Source organism: Tetrao urogallus, assembly GCF_951394365.1.
Source record: "Tetrao urogallus genome assembly, chromosome: 11".
Classification (NCBI taxonomy): Eukaryota; Metazoa; Chordata; class Aves; order Galliformes; family Phasianidae; genus Tetrao; species Tetrao urogallus.
The window spans coordinates 13594120-13612099 of NC_136824.1; the positions used below are offsets into that span (position 1 = coordinate 13594120).

At 38.8% G+C, this 17980-nt stretch overlaps 1 protein-coding gene across 1 annotated transcript in view; it reads right to left on the reverse strand.

Annotated features, from left to right (window-relative positions):
• ADAM10 (ADAM metallopeptidase domain 10) overlaps nucleotides 1–17980 on the reverse strand; it is a gene marked incomplete at both ends in the record, with an annotated part of 39881 nt that overhangs the window by 21458 nt on the left and 443 nt on the right. The window contains one exon of the mRNA XM_079540865.1: nucleotides 7402–7552. Coding sequence (XP_079396991.1) covers nucleotides 7402–7552 — 151 coding nt within the window. The remainder of the gene's footprint in view (nucleotides 1–7401; nucleotides 7553–17980) is intronic.

Consider the following 17980-nt stretch of genomic DNA (forward strand, 5'->3'; position numbering starts at 1 on the left):
CCATTTTGTTGCCATACAACAGATGGCAGCAGAAGGGCAGTCTGACAAAATGGCCTCTGACATGGAAGTGTGGATGAAGCGAAGGTGAGAAACTCAATTCCACTATGCAGAAAACATGGCACCCACTGACATTCACTGACACTTGCTGAATGTGTATGGAAACAAAGCAGTGGATGTCAGCACGGTGAGGCAGCAGATGGCACACTTCAGCAGAGGCAACAGTGGGTCACCTGCGCTGGTGCAGATTCCCATGAGCACAGCATGCAGGCTCGTGTACACTGTTGGCAAAAACACACAGCTAATGATGGTGGTTCTGTCAGAAGAGTGTTTCGTAGCTGAGAATTTATTCTATCAACTAGTGTTATTCTGCTTTTTCTAGCTGTTGGAGTTTCCATGGAAATAAATAAGAGGCATTACTTTCAGAGCAACCTACATAAAATGTAAACAAAATGTAAGGAAGTTAATTACTGTTATACCTGAAACCCAAACATTCATAACAAAAGAAATAAAGTAACTTTTTAATGCATCTGAAACATACTCAAAATATATCTTCCATTTTCATTTGCACATTATAATGACACTACAGTAATAAATATTTCAGAACTGTATATTAAAACACAATATTGTAGATAAAGAAAAAGCCATGCCTATACTTGAAAGATGGTATGGGCTCCTTGGTGACTCATGCTGACTATTCCACAATGCAAACACTGCTTCACAATCAAACTACCTCTATCTATTATTGCTGTCACAGTGAAAATGAAACTTCCAAGAAGCTTCACCACTAACACACCACCAAAGGAGAGCATCTCCCACAAGGTTAGGAAATTCTGAGATGCGGCTAGCAGATGTGGAAGATTACTTCAGCACTCCTTGAGATGCTCAGGCTTACAGCCAGGACTGCCAGTGCCCATATCAGAGTCCCAACATGGATGTAATGTAACTGGGCAGATTCTCCTGTTAAAATGAAGAAATGATTCACTACAGATGCATTTGAATATTAGAATCATTCACTGAAGAATGCAAACAGGTAAAAGCAATTCACACCCACTTAGCAAGGCCTACAGCAGACAGCTACTGTTATATTATCACCTACAGACTTAAAATAATTTTCCACTAAGTAATGTCTCTACTATCTCTGAAATGCTTTTTTTTTTGCTGACAGATCATGAAGATGACAAAATAACATGCATGAGCATCCCAGAAGGCATCCCAGGCCAGAATTTTTCTGGCAGTGCATTTTTCTAGGAGAGGGGAAAAAAAGCAACAAAAGGCTAAACCATACTGCACGGTTCTTCAAAACAGAAATTGGAAATGAACAGGCAGACAAAATTAAGACTAGCAATAAGAACTCAAATTTCACTCAAGTACATCACCAAGTTTCGCTCACTTTGTAACACCCTGCTCAGTAACTTCAAAAGGTTTGAAATGCACTTCAGTTTAAGTTTTCTCTGAGACCAAATCCCCCATAGTTACTAAGGATCAGACTCTCTTCAAGGATGTCTGAACTGAAATTAAAAGACCAGAGATCTTCAACACTTTAGAACAGCTCTCCTCCATTCCCTAATATCTGATAGAGACTTTGTTCTGGAATAAGTCTATAGTTGTGTGCCGGCGGTGAGCTGGAACAGTAATCCCACCAAGAGCACCAAAGATGGCATTTTCTGGTGAACACAGTATGCCTCCAGAAAAAAGAAAAAAAAATAGCAAAGTGCAAAAAGGTTTCTTTGCTGTTATGTTTAAATGAATACCACTACAAAAAAAAAAAAAAAAAAAAAAAAAAACTCAATCAAAAAGATACAGGAGAAATTGCTATTTCTAATAGCCAGTACGCTTCTTACAGATTACAATTAAATTAATTACACTGAAAGAAGATGCCAGTTTATAGCTGGGGAAACTCCAAATTGTAATGACTGCATCAAACAAATGTATGGCATGAACCCCCCAAAAATCCAGCTCATCATTCTTTCAAAGACAATATCAAGAATGCATCCATCAACTCCAGTAACGTTTCCCATCTGTCAGTAAGAGATCTCCAAAGACCCTACAGAAAATCCATTTCAGTATCTTATCTGATACAGAAGCTTACTTAAATTTTACTGTGAATTTCTTCAAAGTCACTAGCTGTTCCTCTTTATTAAGGTTTCTGTAAACTAATCTCTATCCCTCTCAAAATGATAAGGAAGAGAACAAGTCTCAGTTTTCTTTCCCTGTCTACATCCATAACTTGATGAATTCTTCCATAGAGAGGAGGTCCCAGAGAAGAACCACTGATTCCTCCACACCATTAATCAACTTGGTTTCCAAAACTAGCCACAGTGGAATAAGTAAGAGGCATCAGAAGGTGTTTGTGGGGTTTTTTGTAGCTCCCATTTCTATTGTGTACATAGAGTTCTCTGTGTTAGCACCCCGAACACTGTAGCCTAGTATTCCCTAGGCCAGTGAGATACCAGACAGAAGGTAATTATTCCCAGAAAAAATAATGCTTTTTCCACATCTACTAACTTGCATAAGACATTTCACAGTAGTAGGACTGTCTAGGATAGAAATAAACTAATTAAGAGCACGACTTGACCTTTCCTGTTGCTGCTTCTGTCTTGCATACACCTGGTAACTGATAGAGTAACAAGGCATTCTTTAGTTACTGCATGGCTGCTTCTTCAATGGAAGCTGAAATTTTTGGTAGAGTTGTTAACACTGTTCTATAATCAACTTTGTTAAAAGCTACATTTTGCCATGCCTTACTCATTAATTGCAGTACCTTGAGACTATCAGGAAACAGACTCTGATGTTCCCTTAGTTTACCACAGGGAGACTATCAGACTCACAAGCACACAGTGATAACTGCAGAAAAATAGCTGACAGTGTCATATTTAGTTAAAAAACATGAGTTTCCCATGGGCTCCAGTTATTTCAATTCTGTGCTCTAATCACAGAGAAAGCAGGGTTTTTTTATTAATAAATTTCTTTAAGAAGGCTATGTGCACGTGTTGACAGCATTTGACAAGAAGAATATAAAAGGTAGACATGTAAGAATTAATGCTTGATCTATTATTCCATTTGTTTTGATTATGAGTTACCTTCTAAGGTCAGTGATTCTGCCATGATGAAACATTTGATATATTAGGACACTGGTAGAAAGCCAGCATATTGCTTTCCAAAACTAATGAAGAAAGATATAATCAGCAGCTTGAAAAAAGGAAACTAGGTGCTTTTCTTTTCTTTTCTTTTCTTTTCTTTTCTTTTCTTTTCTTTTCTTTTCTTTTCTTTTCTTTTCTTTTCTTTTCTTTTCTTTTCTTTTCTTTTCTTTTCTTTTCTTTTCTTTTCTTTTCTTTTCTTTTCCCACTCATAAGCTGTATCTACTCTTGAGGACATTTATTTTACGCTGTTCCCATTTACTATTAAACCCACACAATGTATTCCATCACCATCAATTGACAACTCCCAAGCTGTCCTAAAGAAAATATCTGAAACAGCAGGTGATGGAATCTCTGCACTTATCGTTCTATTAGCCATCCAGATGCGGACAGAGGGAACTGTCCTTTGGTAAGTATTTATATTAAAAATGTACATCAGTATCTATAGCATAAAAATAGGGAGCAATCCCAACCTCACAGCTAAGGTCTGTGGTTAATGCCTTTATAGCAGCATTTCTGATTGCCACTCATTTCTTTCCAGATCTCCAGAAGACAGACCTGCTAAGCTTGTTATTCCAGAAGATAACATTCTAAGGAAATGCAGCCCTCATTTTAGACAATTTGCCACTGATTATTCTTCATATACATAGCTGTCAACACATAAGCCAGCTCAGATAACAGAAACCATTCAAGTCAGTTAACATGTAGCTACATGTTTAGTTTACACTCTTATAACTTAGGTCAATGATTTCTCTGTCCTGAAGAGTACAGTATTCTGTTTTTAAGAGCAGATTAATCTTTACCCAGGGTTGAAAATAAACTCTTCTCCCCCCCCCCCCCCCCCAGTAAAAACTTTTAGTAGTAAATGCAAATTCTGTGTCACCTGGTTTCCTGTTTATCCAAAATAACCTTCCCACCTCTATTTATAAGGTTGACAACATACATGCTGTGCCAGGTTCTAACAATTAAAAACCAGGTGGACAAAAAAAAGCCAAACTAAGCAGCTCCTTTCGGGCAGTTCCCTTTATTTTTATAACCTGCTCAGCCAATAACTATCTTATTAAAGAACAAACTTGTTATCTCTGAATAATGAAGGGCAATAAAATGGATAACAAATTACTGTAGAACAGAGAATAAAAAAGTCAAATGGTTACAGCAGAAACAGCACAGCTCATATCACACAGCAAGCCCCTACAAGCATTTATGAAGAACAATCGCGGATGATGGTCAGCAGCTGAAACAGCAGAAGAACTTCTGAGTCCAGATAAACTATCTCAGGTGAAGCCTAAAGAACAGGTTGTTCCAGTTGCATAACCGACATAGCCTCAGTCTGTATGGCATTTTATTCCTATGGAGCTGATTTTTAAGACTTGAATCCGTGGAGCTAAAAAACCCTGGAATTAGCTGCAATGACTTCTAAGCACAAATTTAAACACAGAGAAGAATTTTTACTCTTGAAGTCCACGTTTTCCAGATTTTATAGAAACAATCCAACAGTACTGAACAACTAAAAAAGTATTTCCAAGCGTAACCATATGAAGGGCCTTTTTATCTCTACTGCTTACAAAGAAGTGATGGTGCAGGTATATTGCAAGCACTTCCAGTAACAGTTATTATAAGTACTATGTAGAGACCAGATGTTCCAGTAGCAGCTTGGAACTTCACAACTTACAACTTTTTTTTTTCTTTTAAATACAATTTTAGGTTAAAAAAAAAAACACACTATGAAAAGTGGTAATTAAATTGCAAAACAGCTGAAAAAAGCTCTTGGTGTACCTTTAACTTAGAAATAAAACGTTATTATGTGTTTAAGTACTGCTTGAAAAATTCTACTTGTTCACTCACTCATGTTGCATAGGCAACCTGACCAATCAGAGCCAACAGGGATGGGACAAAGTGGCTGCAGATTGGTGACTCAGAGGACAAACCAGGGGAAAAAAAAGTGCAAGTTATTAGAAGGGCTGACAGCACAGATAAATACTGCATAGAGGTAGTTTCTTCATTCTTCTGAGTGTCAGGAATTCTTATTTTCTAAAGCTCAGAGATCATCTGACATCAGGCAAGGTTTTCAAGTTCTGTCCTCAAAATGTAATTTCTAATAGTGAATTATCCAGCATATTTTTGACATCTGCAGTTGATGGGAGCTCAGTTCAAGATATTCTGCAATATACTGCAAATGCCTATACTGAAAAAGATATTGTTCTGCTATACTCAGTAAGTGAAAGACAGTAAGCATGCATTTAGTATACATTTGGTTTAGTCAACCAAGACTGAGCATACAAAGGCAAATACATCCTTTCAATTTTAGTCATGTTCCAACAAAATTTTTGGAATTGCTGACATTACCTTGACATACAAAATGAAGTTAGATCACCTTAAATTCTTTCACTGTATTGCAGCCTAGTGCCATAAGCATTGCTTACTCCATTTACGCACCTTTTTTCCCCCCCAGGATAATGCTAACACTGCATTCACTAATTTTGTGTGAATCTTCCTCAGGCCCAAAGGGCCTTAAATTAATTCACACTAAAACATTCAATGTAAAATGGCATGTGTGAGATACACAACTACTGCTTTAAAACAACATGAACTACAAGACCTTATTGTTTTAAGAATTCCTACTTACTTCAGGCCTTTCAGGAATAAGCACATTTTGCACCATTCTTGAAGCAACAATGCCAACTCATCTACAGTACACAGTTGATAATTCAGAAGAATTCATAGCCTACTTTCAGGGATCTAAAGTGCCATATGGAGCTAGTATTTTAGCATCTAATAGCAGCTGGTTTGTTTGAATTCAGGCATTAAATCTGACAGTTTTATTCTAGATCCTCCAACAATAAGAATTTTGAAAAGATTGTTTTTAAACCATATACTCTGATTTTCAGATGGAGATTAAATAAGGAAAGTTTTCTCAAACAATGTTTGAGAACAATGATGAACATAAAAACATTTGTGGTCCAGCTAGCTCCATTTGCTACTTCCAGCAGTGAACTGCAGTAGATACTCAGACAGCTTCTGCATTGTTTCCTATCTCCATAAGGCAACCATTTCATCAGAAGCCAACTCAAAACAAAGACCTATATTATAAGAAGAATTTAGCTGGAAAGGCTACTGATTGCCTGTGAAGATAAGGCAGAGTTATCAACAGCGTGACTATCCACCAAATAATAAAATTCATTGGACTAAGAACACACCCAAAAACATGGATTTAAGGACAGGATTTCAAATTTAGGACTTTGGTTGCTATTCTAAAGCAGTTGCAAACACAACCCTAATGCTTGCCTTTTGGGAACGTGCACTGAAATTCAATCATTGTGCCATATACAGCCAATAGCAACACTTCAGTCCTTGAAGAAATTACAAGCTAGTGCAGAAGGAGAATATTTACTCAAATTAACATTCCAAACACATTCAAAAGATGTGGTATTACCTTTGCTCTGTCAAGTTCCCTGTGTTTCTAGATAAGGATAACAAATATTTATCAAGCATTAGTTATTTCCTTTGTAATTTAAATAATTAGACAAGCAAGGGTGTTACACATTCCTAAAAAAATATTAAAATAATGGTGTTGCACAGGATGCAGTCAGCAGAAAAGCAAAGACAGAAATAGTTTAACTTACTTTCTCTTTCTTCTCAATTATAAAAAAAAGTAGGAAGCAACACTTTCTAAATGAAATCCACAAATAATACTTCCACTACTCACACTGACTATCTAACTTCACTATTTGAAGAAGTTTCAATCAGAAATTAAATGTATAGCTAAGCAATCTTGTAACAGCAATTATGTTTTCTCCATGTCAAATAATTGCTAAGCTACACAGAAAAACGCCATTTCACTACACATGAAACAGAACACTCCATGGCCAAATCTGTGGTTTGGAATGCAATTTGAAACTGTGCATTTCCTCAAGTAAACCAAATTCGCTCAAAGTTCAGCACAGTTTTTGTAAACAAATATGCCATGGCTGCACAATAAAGTCAGAATCTGATGAAATTCTGTTCCCAGTTCTACTTACTGAATCTTTGAAGTCCGTTAACAGTTACAAGCACAGGTTTGAACGACTGATTACAAGCAGCAATTTGACGTTTACACTGGACACCAGAGCAAACACTTGCTATAAACTGCCAATACTGCATTTTAGTATATTCTCTCAGACATGAACAACTGTATTTCAGCATTTATATATCACTATAATTAAAAAAAAAACAAAACATAAGACTAAATTGTTTAAAGCAAATACCTTTTAGAAACATCACTAACCTTCCATGAGCATGAAAGTCAAGGTGCAAGAACTGATCTTCATGCGATACTGCTCTTTTGGCACGCTGGTGTTTTTGGTGTAACAAATCCACATCGTAAGATAATCCTTCATAATGTCTAATGTATTTATTTAGAGGGTTTCCATACTGGCCTGAAAAGAGAAAGAAGTAAAGGTTAGCAGGTTAGCATGCCTAAGAATTTACTAACGTTACAACCACACTATGAGGTGCGATATCTTGGAGCACAGCAGCTGGCAATGAGAACCCAATTTTCACTCCACATGCATTTTAGTTATCTTTTTCAGTTCCTTGTATACTTCAGATTCATTCTACTCTGGTTCCACAGACCGAATAAACACTTGCAGTTATAGTGCAGAGGTGGACTCCTTCCGCTTTCATTTCAATCAAAATTACTCCACAATGCAAACTACGTAACTGTCAGTAGGAATGCTATGCATGAGATGTGCTTCACACCCAAACACACCAAGTTCAACAGCTTCACATCTTCCTTCTGTTTCCCTAAAAGAACCATACATCCATTTGCACTCTGCTCTCACGGCACACTGAAGTACTTGCTCAAAAGGTATACATTCCACGTGCCAGATCATCAAGTAAAATTAATAGCAAATCATACCATCCAGAAATACAATATTTGTATAACATGGAATGTTCCATCATGTGGGAGAGTTTTGTTAAAGGTTCAGTTCAGTCTATTTTGAATATTTCCTTCTAAGATATTATTTCTGATTTACTTAAGAATGAATGACAGAAGTGGAAAACTATTCTTGTCCTCCCATCCTCATGGTGGAAGAGAGATACAGAACAGATCACAGGCACTAGCATTTGAGAGCTGTTTGCAGATCTAGAAACGTGCTCATAAAGGATGATGCTATCAGCCTTGTATTTCCACTAAACACCAGGTATTTTTACTTCAACACAGTATTTTTCACACCAAGGTTAGCATTAGTAGGTCAATAACACCATAGAAAACTTCTTGTGCTGCCCAGACACCTGTCAGATAGACTGCTGAGATTTGCTCAGATGCCTACCAAACAGCCTACCGGCTGGCTGGTAATCACAAGAGCAGGATCAAGGAAAAAGCTAACAGGCTACTATTTTCCTCCAGGCAAGGAGCCACTATACATATTATTGACTTCAAGATAGTTCAGATTTTGGTCAGCTCTCCCTAATTGATACAGTTTCCATCCAGGATTCATGTTCTTAACAGTTAACAGAGCCCACATGATCATAGAAACACACACAGTAAATGGAGAGCAGAGCACTCATTTAATGAGAAGTATATTTTCATATCTCAACAACCCCCTGGGCCCCATCCCCTGTATGCACATCCTCCAGACACTCTTCACAAGAAGATTTACTGCACTCCCAAATCAGATGCCATCAGTGAACTACCTGAAAAACATTGCATCTACTTGCCAAAAGTAAACACAGACTTTGTGTAGAGAATTAAGAGAAACTGATTCATTAACTGATCCATTGTGATCAAAAGAACAAAAAACAAAGTTGAAGCAGTAGAACATAACATGGAGGACAAAAAGATTGCAACACGGGAGCAAACCACCCTGAAGTACAGGTAGCACATACAAGATTATTTTTGTTTGGTGAAAACATTTTTAAATAGTTTGAGCATTTTAAATGTACAATCATGAGGAATTACTTAGATACCTGCAATCTACCATTTTCAAGAGCAAGTCACTTCGGTGGATCTGGTTTCTAAGTCAGATTATATATGACAAGTCATATATGTTTCTTACTGTACTAAACATTAAGCTGGAAGGAATTAAACATATCAAACAAAGCAGAATGTTACAAAAATTCAGAGTAATTGCACGTTTTGATATTCAGAATACCAGCATGCAAACATCCACCGGGTCTGAAACAGGCTCGCAGAATGCCTCTGCATCATCAGCTCCCCAAAGAGCTGATCCAAAGAAGCAACTGTTCTTGAAGAGGAGCTATTCATTACCATCACAGAAACTACTCTGGGGATCGCATCACCCAAGGGCAAGCACCAACTCCAGTGGTTATGCAAAAATCAATACACTGTCAATTTATTTCTAGAAGCAGCATTTACAACTGTCAGTGTTCAGTAAAAATCTCCATGAGTTCTTCCCCGCACAACCCCTTTGCTGCAGCACATTCCAAAACATGAACAAGTGTTTTGGAAAACTGCCTTTTTGCTGAAGGTCATCATTCCCATCCTTTTTGTGATCAGAGAAGTCACAAGGTGACAGAGTGCACCAAATGCACCAGCCTCACTTTGACTAGCTGAGCACATGGCCTTCCACAAAAAGATACCAAAGGTCATTTGTACTTCACTTATGAAAAGTGAAAAGATTAAGCTGATACAAACTCTGAATAGTCTCTGCTGAATGCTACAGCACAAAAACAGAATCTTACACTAACAACATAAAATTAGAACGCAGAACACAAGCAGAATGATTTCCAATTCCAGGTTGAGCCTGGAATCCTTACTTTTTCCACATGGAGAAATACAAGAATTGCTTAAATATCATAGCACCTACTTCGCACAGCAGTATCTAGCACTGTGTTCTGAAGTCTGGGCGCCCACAAATCGGTGGTATGTCAGGCATCACTTTCTCTTTCAGAGTTGCACAAAGCTTTTTCTTTTTCTTTTCTTTTTTTTTTTTCCTTTTCTTTTTTTTTTTTTTCCTTCTCCATTTTCTATTTGTTATTTTTCACACAGAATGTTGTTCTGTACACATTTGCTCCATTGTTCCTGGCTCCAAACCGAGCTTCAAAGCCTTCCTTCCTCAACCTCCTACTTACAGAGAAACAGACATTCTTTAGTTTACGCTTCAGCCTTCTCAAGCTTTGCCTCAGTAATATACAGCAAATAGTTACATTTTCACAAGGAAAAAAGTTATTGTTCTAACACCACAATTTCAGAAGCAAAAGTACAAATCTACCTTTCCATGTATTTATTGTTGTGAGGTCTTCTTTAAATTAATACAATAAATTTCTCAGTGCTCCTGTTCCTTTCCAAGTGATTGATGTCTCACCTCCACACACCTCAATAAGCGATACAGAAAATGACTAAATAAATTAACACTCACAGGCTCATCACTTGCACTCAGTAGCAACATGCACAAGATGATACTGCCATCTCTCTTTAAAATTCAGGTAATGATACATGGCAGATAAATGCATTAAAATTTACTCTGAGTACTGCAGGCAAATGCTGCCTTTGACAAATGCAGTCCAATAACAAAACTTCATTCTAATTTCCTCTCGGTCTCCAAATACAAGCCAATTCTTACTCGGTTTTACAGAGGCTTCTCAGGTGCCTTTAACATTCACAAAATTAGTGATTTAAGCATGTCTGCATTAATTCTAAATAAGAGACAAAATAAATGCAAAGCTTCAGCAGCGAGCATGAAGAATGCTGAGGGTGAAGAAAGTTGCCCACGCCTGTGTTTCTCTAACCGGTGTGGGCACACCCCCACACAAGGAAGCACGAACACCTCCTTGTGCAAAAGAGCTACAATAAACAAACCACCATTAGCCTGGGTCCAGTTGTTTTATCAGACTGATGAACGTACCGACTTTAAACAATTCTTGTAATTACCTGACTGCCAGTATATGATTTCCATTCCAGATACCAGCATTAAAGAAAAACTTCAGAATTAACTGGTGCCAGTTAAACTGAAGCTTTAATTTTGAAAGAAATGCAGGCTAGAATACGACAAATAACTCTAAAACTTCATCAAAACAAAGGAGCTAGTATGCTGCAGAACATGCAGACTTCTGTGTTCTCTAATCCCAAGACTATTCAACAACTTATCTTCCACTTTTCTGCAGTAGGAAAATACTATGAATGTATCCATTACATTGCTTTGGGCCATTTTTCTCAGTTAGGCAAGGTACTCTTTAAAAAGCTTCAGACACCCAGAAATAAGTGTTCAAGCATAACAACTTACTAAAGATCCAACGATGCTGCGCACCTGTTTCAGATCTTGTGAGCAGGTGGAAAGCTAAGCCGAGTCATGCAAAGAATAGTTTTAAAATGCTTCATGCTGTAATAAGACAGCAAAAGACTTCTCATAATAAAAAGCCTTGCAACATGCTCTGTGTTATGCTGAAGTTAAATCCTTCAGAAATCAAAAAGCAATTCCTTCTGCCAAAGTGAAGTTACACGCTCCCTGTGATCACAAAAGGAAGCAGTGCTATTTCTTTTCCCTTTCCTCAGAACTGTAACAAACACCAAAGCTACCCAAGCCCTTATGTTTTAAGGACCCTCACAACCAGCACTTGACACAAACACTTCCCTAGCAGCTGCATCCCACCTGGAACATACGTCATTTCAGAGCTTTCCTGAAGATGGACTTCAGTCAGAGTAGAATGGAAAACTTCAACATATATGTTAACTTTCATTTGCAGAAACAAGCAAAGTGCTACCACTGCTGTAGCAACCAAAGTCTCTAACCAATACATAACCTTTTAATAAAACCATTTACAAAACAAAAATAATTTTCTTCTTCACAAAGGGAGCTTAATAAGTAACTCAACTTCTGTAAAAAATAAATTTTCTTAAGATAAAAAAACCTTCCATGATGTGCTGCAAAGTGCCATGGAAAAACTCCAGCACTGTTTTTCAGTGTCTCAAGCACTGGAGCGCTGCTTATGTGCAAAGAAGGAATGGAAATGGAGTACTTGGTTTGCAGTTGGAACAGGGAACTCCAAGTGTTTGCTGAACAGGGTGTGGAGCACCTTGGAGGATGGACAGCCATCCCTGCAATTACCGACCTGGTAAGGGACAGTCTCTATGACCAAATCCATTGGAAGAAAGGGTTGGTGCCACCATTCTCCCTTCCATACGTGCGCAAATGCTGAATCTCACCTACTCCCATCGTACATACAAACTACAGACACATATGCAAAACTCCCCTTTTTGCAATAAATAAAAAGGAATACTACTCAAAGGTCAGCTGCGCACCTGCCATCTGAACACTGTCTGACAGAGGCCATGCTGAAACCAACAAATTTGTATTTTCCTTCTCTATCTGATCTCTTTTTTATGTCTTCCTCTCCCTTCTGTCTCCCTTTTCAGGTTATATTAGAATGTAATGCTAGACATATCATCATAACTTACTGGCAATAAGGTATAGATAAATACATACCTACTCCATGTCTTGTGCTAAATATTGCAGCAAGATACAAACAATTAACCAATTGTTTGGCACATTTTCACCTTAATTTAGCCCAAGGGAATTTCAGAACACCAAGAACCTCAACCTGACTGGGTTGAGACAGATGCCAATAGCAGTTTGCTGAGATGGAAAAAACAATTTTTATTTCCAATACAGCATACATACTGGTGCAAGGATGTCTCCAAATACTCTTGCCAGGTTCTGTGTTCCAGACCACATACTAACAGCACCCCCACAGAACTGCAAGTACACCTTCAGACACCCACTAGGTGCCTCTCACAGAGGTGCACAAGGCAGGTACCTCCACTAGCTACAGTTTCTGTAGCTACAGGATTCTGCACTGAGAAGGAAGAAGAATCTGAGAGCAGTGCAGCCCAACAACCGGTTACAATGGCACACACACAGATACAGAACTGTGATGAGATCCTGTGACTACCTTGCTGTCACTGAAAAAACTGTTGTTTTGGAATGGGGACTCCAAGACATATCTACGAAAAAAAGCTGGCAACCAGCCTGCAGCAGGAAATACTGAAGCATGAAAAACCAGACGAAGCTTAAAACAGCTGTTCTACAAGTGTCACGTGTTGCATCAGCTGAACATCAAAGACAGCACACCGCCTTTCCAGGCACTATAATGCAATAAGCCAATGTTATACTTTGGGAAACTGCTAAGCTAGAGGACAGCAGCACTTTAGGATACAGATACCAATGGAACAGCCTTCAAACTGGACAGTTCAGCCTTCCATGGACTTGGTAAATTAAATGTTGTATTCCCCAAGAGAAAAATCCTCCAAGAACAAAGCTTTATATTCCTGGAATCAGAATTAAATGAAAGGAAGGACTTAATTTAAACAAGATTGGCCAAAACATCCAAAGGTTCTGCCTACACATCTCAAGGTGATAGTCCATGCTGAAGACTTGTGTGTATGCATCTAGAGTGCTTCAGCACCAATAGAGAGCTCCAGGAATCTACAGTTGTCTTACTTGCTGAGCAGCCACAGACCCCACTTGGACAGGCCTGAGATGTACTTTCTCACCTTCTACCTAAGCTCCACACATTACACAAAGGATTTTAGCTGTAAGCCTCTTGGCACACTTTGAGCAGCTATATATAACCGTTATCTGGTGGTCAATGCTGAACAACTTGATGTTCATTAATTGTGCTCTCGCCTTCCCCCCAGCCCACTAAGAATTCTTTCCCCTCTAGAGAAACCTCTGCAGTCTGTGGGAGTAAAGCAAGGAAGGTAATGGACATCCTGAAATCCATGAGACCAGGCGGGCTGCATCCAAGAGCGTTGAGGAAGCTGACTGATGTGATTCAGGGACTACCAGCTTTGAAAAGTCTTTGAGATAGAGGGAGGTTCCTGACAACTGGCAGACAAGTGTCATCCTGTCTCAAAGGAGGACCTGGAGATCTACACTTGTCAGACCAACCTCAGTACCCGCAAAGATTATGGAGGAAATACACATAGAAACTCACAGTACTGAAAATCAGCAACGTGAACAGTTTCTCTGCATCATAGTAGAAGATGGTAACTGTCTATAAAGTATGTGGATAAATCAAGCATGCACTATTCTAAAAGGTGAAGTCAAGACAAACAGATTAAGATTTGCACAACAATAGCAAATAGTTCAACTGCAATTCAAGATTGTTAGTGGAAAAAAAACCCAAAATATTGCTAGACACTGTGCAGTGGGTAAGCTAACTTGCTAGACAACTCTTTATTGCAAGCATCATCACTGATTCACAGACTCGAAGTTTCAGCTTGTGATAAATATCCTTAAGACAATATTTATTGTAATTTTAATGAAGTTGCACTTTTCCAAGTTTTTTAAATGTATAGTTTGTCTCTTTAAAAACATACCCTTTATATGTAACTAGCATTAAGAAATGTACGTAGCATTCAAACTCAGTACTTCTGTGCTGAAGTGCATCAAAAGCCAGTAACCCCACTATCTGTTTCCCAACCAGAATTTCACCGAGCAATTAATCTGGGCTGCGGTTTCACAACTGCTAGCAGAAGGGCAGGTCCTGCTGCTCTTTTTCATCTATCTCATTTTTGCCCCTCCCTTGAGCTGGCACTAAAACTGACTGGACTGAAAAATGTACTTTCTTTTGCTCAAGACAGTTTTTGGTGAAGCGAATGACCAAAAGTGATTCACTCAAAACTCACATTTAAGGCATAGTCAGCACTGTATCACTAGAGTAACTGATGTCTGCTTCATTTTTACCCTCCTTCTCCCCCATTCCTATGCTCTTCCTGAACCTGTTCCTGCACCATAAACCAGCAAGGTTAAACGTCTGGCAAGAAAGTAGTCATTTCTTCCACTTCAGTTAGCAGGCTGAATTGGCTCCTCATGCCATCAAACAGCAGAGGGAGCAAAGGAGGAGCAGTGGAAGTGCATGACCAGGGAAAGACCACCAGGCACCAGCTCAGTAAGAAGCTCAATAGAGTGGCGCCTTCTTATTGCATCACTGAACCTTCAGATCCTTTTAAAAGCAATAATACACTGCAGCCGTAGGTTCTTGGGTGGCAATATTTCAAAACTACTATATATACACCTGATCTTATTCAATTTTAATCGCCACGGGCATTTCTGAAATAACTTGACAGCTGCCTTTACCAGATACCATCTCATGCAGCCATATAAAATCTCAAGTGCTTTAATTGTAAATCCCAGATACGTGCTAAAGGCTGAAAGCCATTTTAATGAAGGCTGGTGTTCTTCTCCATCTATAGCAAGGATGCAGACTTAACCACTCAGATGCTGACAGTTTATAAACGCCTTCCCACAACTCCCTCATGTGTTCAGAAAAGAATTTCTCATGTGCACAGCAGGAAATAGACTGTTCAATATCCAGCAGCACAAGGCACTGAAACACAAAAGCTCAAATGTCCTAAAACATAGAGGAGCATATCGTATCAGAATATCTTTCAAATATATTTGCAATCATATCAGCATCTGACCAGCCAGGCCAGAGCATGGCCACTCTTGCCTTCTGGGGTCTCATTCTCTCTTTTCTTCACATTTCCTAGCACTATTTCCACACTTCTAAAAATCACCCTCAGACAGGTTTTACAGTTATTTCCATTCCTTAAAGAGCATCACCATTTACAGTGATGTACTGTTTAATACACTTGCATGCATTTTTGTTGCGTTCAATGAAACAGTCACAAAGGACATTGCCCCCAACTAAGAACTTGTTCATACCTGTCAAAATTACAGATCATAGCCAGAGAACAGATCTCTGAACACACAGTCTGAGAGTGTCAAAGAAGAACAGAGATTCACTTCATATATTGTTTTACGCAAGCCTAAAATTTCCAAGCACTATGTACTAGAAGCATAAGATATATGCATCTATTTAAGATAAATTCTACCTTTCTCCTATTTCTTTTCACATTACTGAAATGGTATTCAAAGTGACCAGCTGGGATTCCAGCTTTATGAAAGTTGTGACAGTAAAGAAACAAACTTCTAGAGCAGCCCCCAAAGTTATCTAATATCAGAATGTGATCAAGGAAGTGCTTCAGGTCCTGTCCAACTGACCTGCTGGTAACTCCTGTTCTAACCATAAACCCCAACTGATGGTTATACAGACATAACAGACACTGCAGTACACCTCACTCACACAGTGATCATTTTTGACTGAGTTTCTTTAACTTGACTTCCAGATTTCCAATTAACTGAAACACGTTTCTTTAAGGCATTAAATGACTCTGATGTTTCTCCTCAAATAAATCATCAAATAAAACAGTACACAAGTAAAAGTTATACGGTATCTTAATATTTTAAGAGCTTGACTTTGCGATGCACAAACTGTGAATTAAGCTTGCCACAAGTCCTGTTAATCCAGTGCTATTTAACATTAACTGAAGACTGTTAAAACAGAGCACAAACAAGAGCATATAGACAAAGCCTTAAGTAATTCTGAAAGGATTCAACACGCTCGGGTATCTCAGAAAAATGTTCCTATCACAACACAGTCTAGATGTACGGATGAACAATTGAAAAAGGTATGGACTAAGAACTTATTTTGAAAATTCTATATTTCAAATACCTGCCTGGTTTCAAACTACACACCTTCAAAGAGTTGTATTACTTAGCTTCAGGATTTGAGGAGAACCAGTGAGCACACGAGGAGCCATACACAACTGAGCACAGGTATCCTTTGTTCCCAGTTTGAATTGTTCTCACAGTGACACTGATAACAACAATGAACCTGATGTTTTTCTTTTTCCCCAGGATTAACACTCCCAGAAGAAGGTCTTTTAAATGAAGAACTCTGTTTTTCAGTAATAACTTGCAGTACTTAAGAAATTATAGAAATATAATTAGAAGCTAATAGATACTTCTAGTATTAAAAGAACTTCAATTCAACAGTCACAATAAACTTCCCCCAGGAAAGCTTTATGCCAAGATGCAGATCAGCCATCATTCCTAGGCTCCTACCCAGCATTATCAAGCTGTTTCAAGGTTGCTCTGTGTTGTTAAACACTGAATGCAACTAAAACAAGGATTACTTCCTAATGCCAAGAACACTGAAGGTGCCCATTGTTTTCTCAAAGAAAATAACTATAATGCAAACTTCCAGAACAAAATATATTTCATGAAGTCACTTCTACATATGCAGAGCATAGCTGACAAGTTAAAATGCTGTGAACTTTGAAGCATACTTGCCTGCCTACAACTCTCACAACTGTTAATGAATCACTGAATTAATAGTGCCAGGAGTTTAGTTTAGAAAAGAAGGCCTTGAAAAGCATGCTAATAATTTTCTTAATAATTTAATAGGAGTCACAAGGAAAAAGTCATGAAGAAAATCTTTTGTTTGTTTCTAACAACATAAATAACGGGATGAGTTGTGCTCCTGCAGACGACTTTGCCCATTATCACACATCACCTCACTGCCACAAGCACAGCCTGCTGAACTTCTCCTGTGCTCTGATGTTACTTTATGATAACGTGCAGAAGCCAAGATTCAGCGTCAACTCTTTGTTCACAAACCGACATGCTGATACACAGAAAGCCGGGATAAAGAGAAGTGCCAAGCCAAACAGAGGAAACCAAACAAGAAACCCTATAAGCAGCTGCTCCTCCCATCCTGTGCAGGAAACAGCCCCGAAATCTACTTCACTAATCTAATCGCGTGAAAAACCGAAAGTATTTCCTATCGCGTCTCGACCTTGGTTACAGGCTATCAGAACGGGTCGGGACGTTACCCCACAGCTCCCGAACGCCGAGAAGCACCAGCAGCGGGAGCCCGTCCAAACTTCCCGTTCTGTGTCAGAACCCAGAAACAAGGTTTTCCCCGGCCTAGGGCCGGGCACAGCGTCCCGAGGGCACGGCCGCTTCCTCCGTCCGTCACCCCGCACGGCCCGGCCC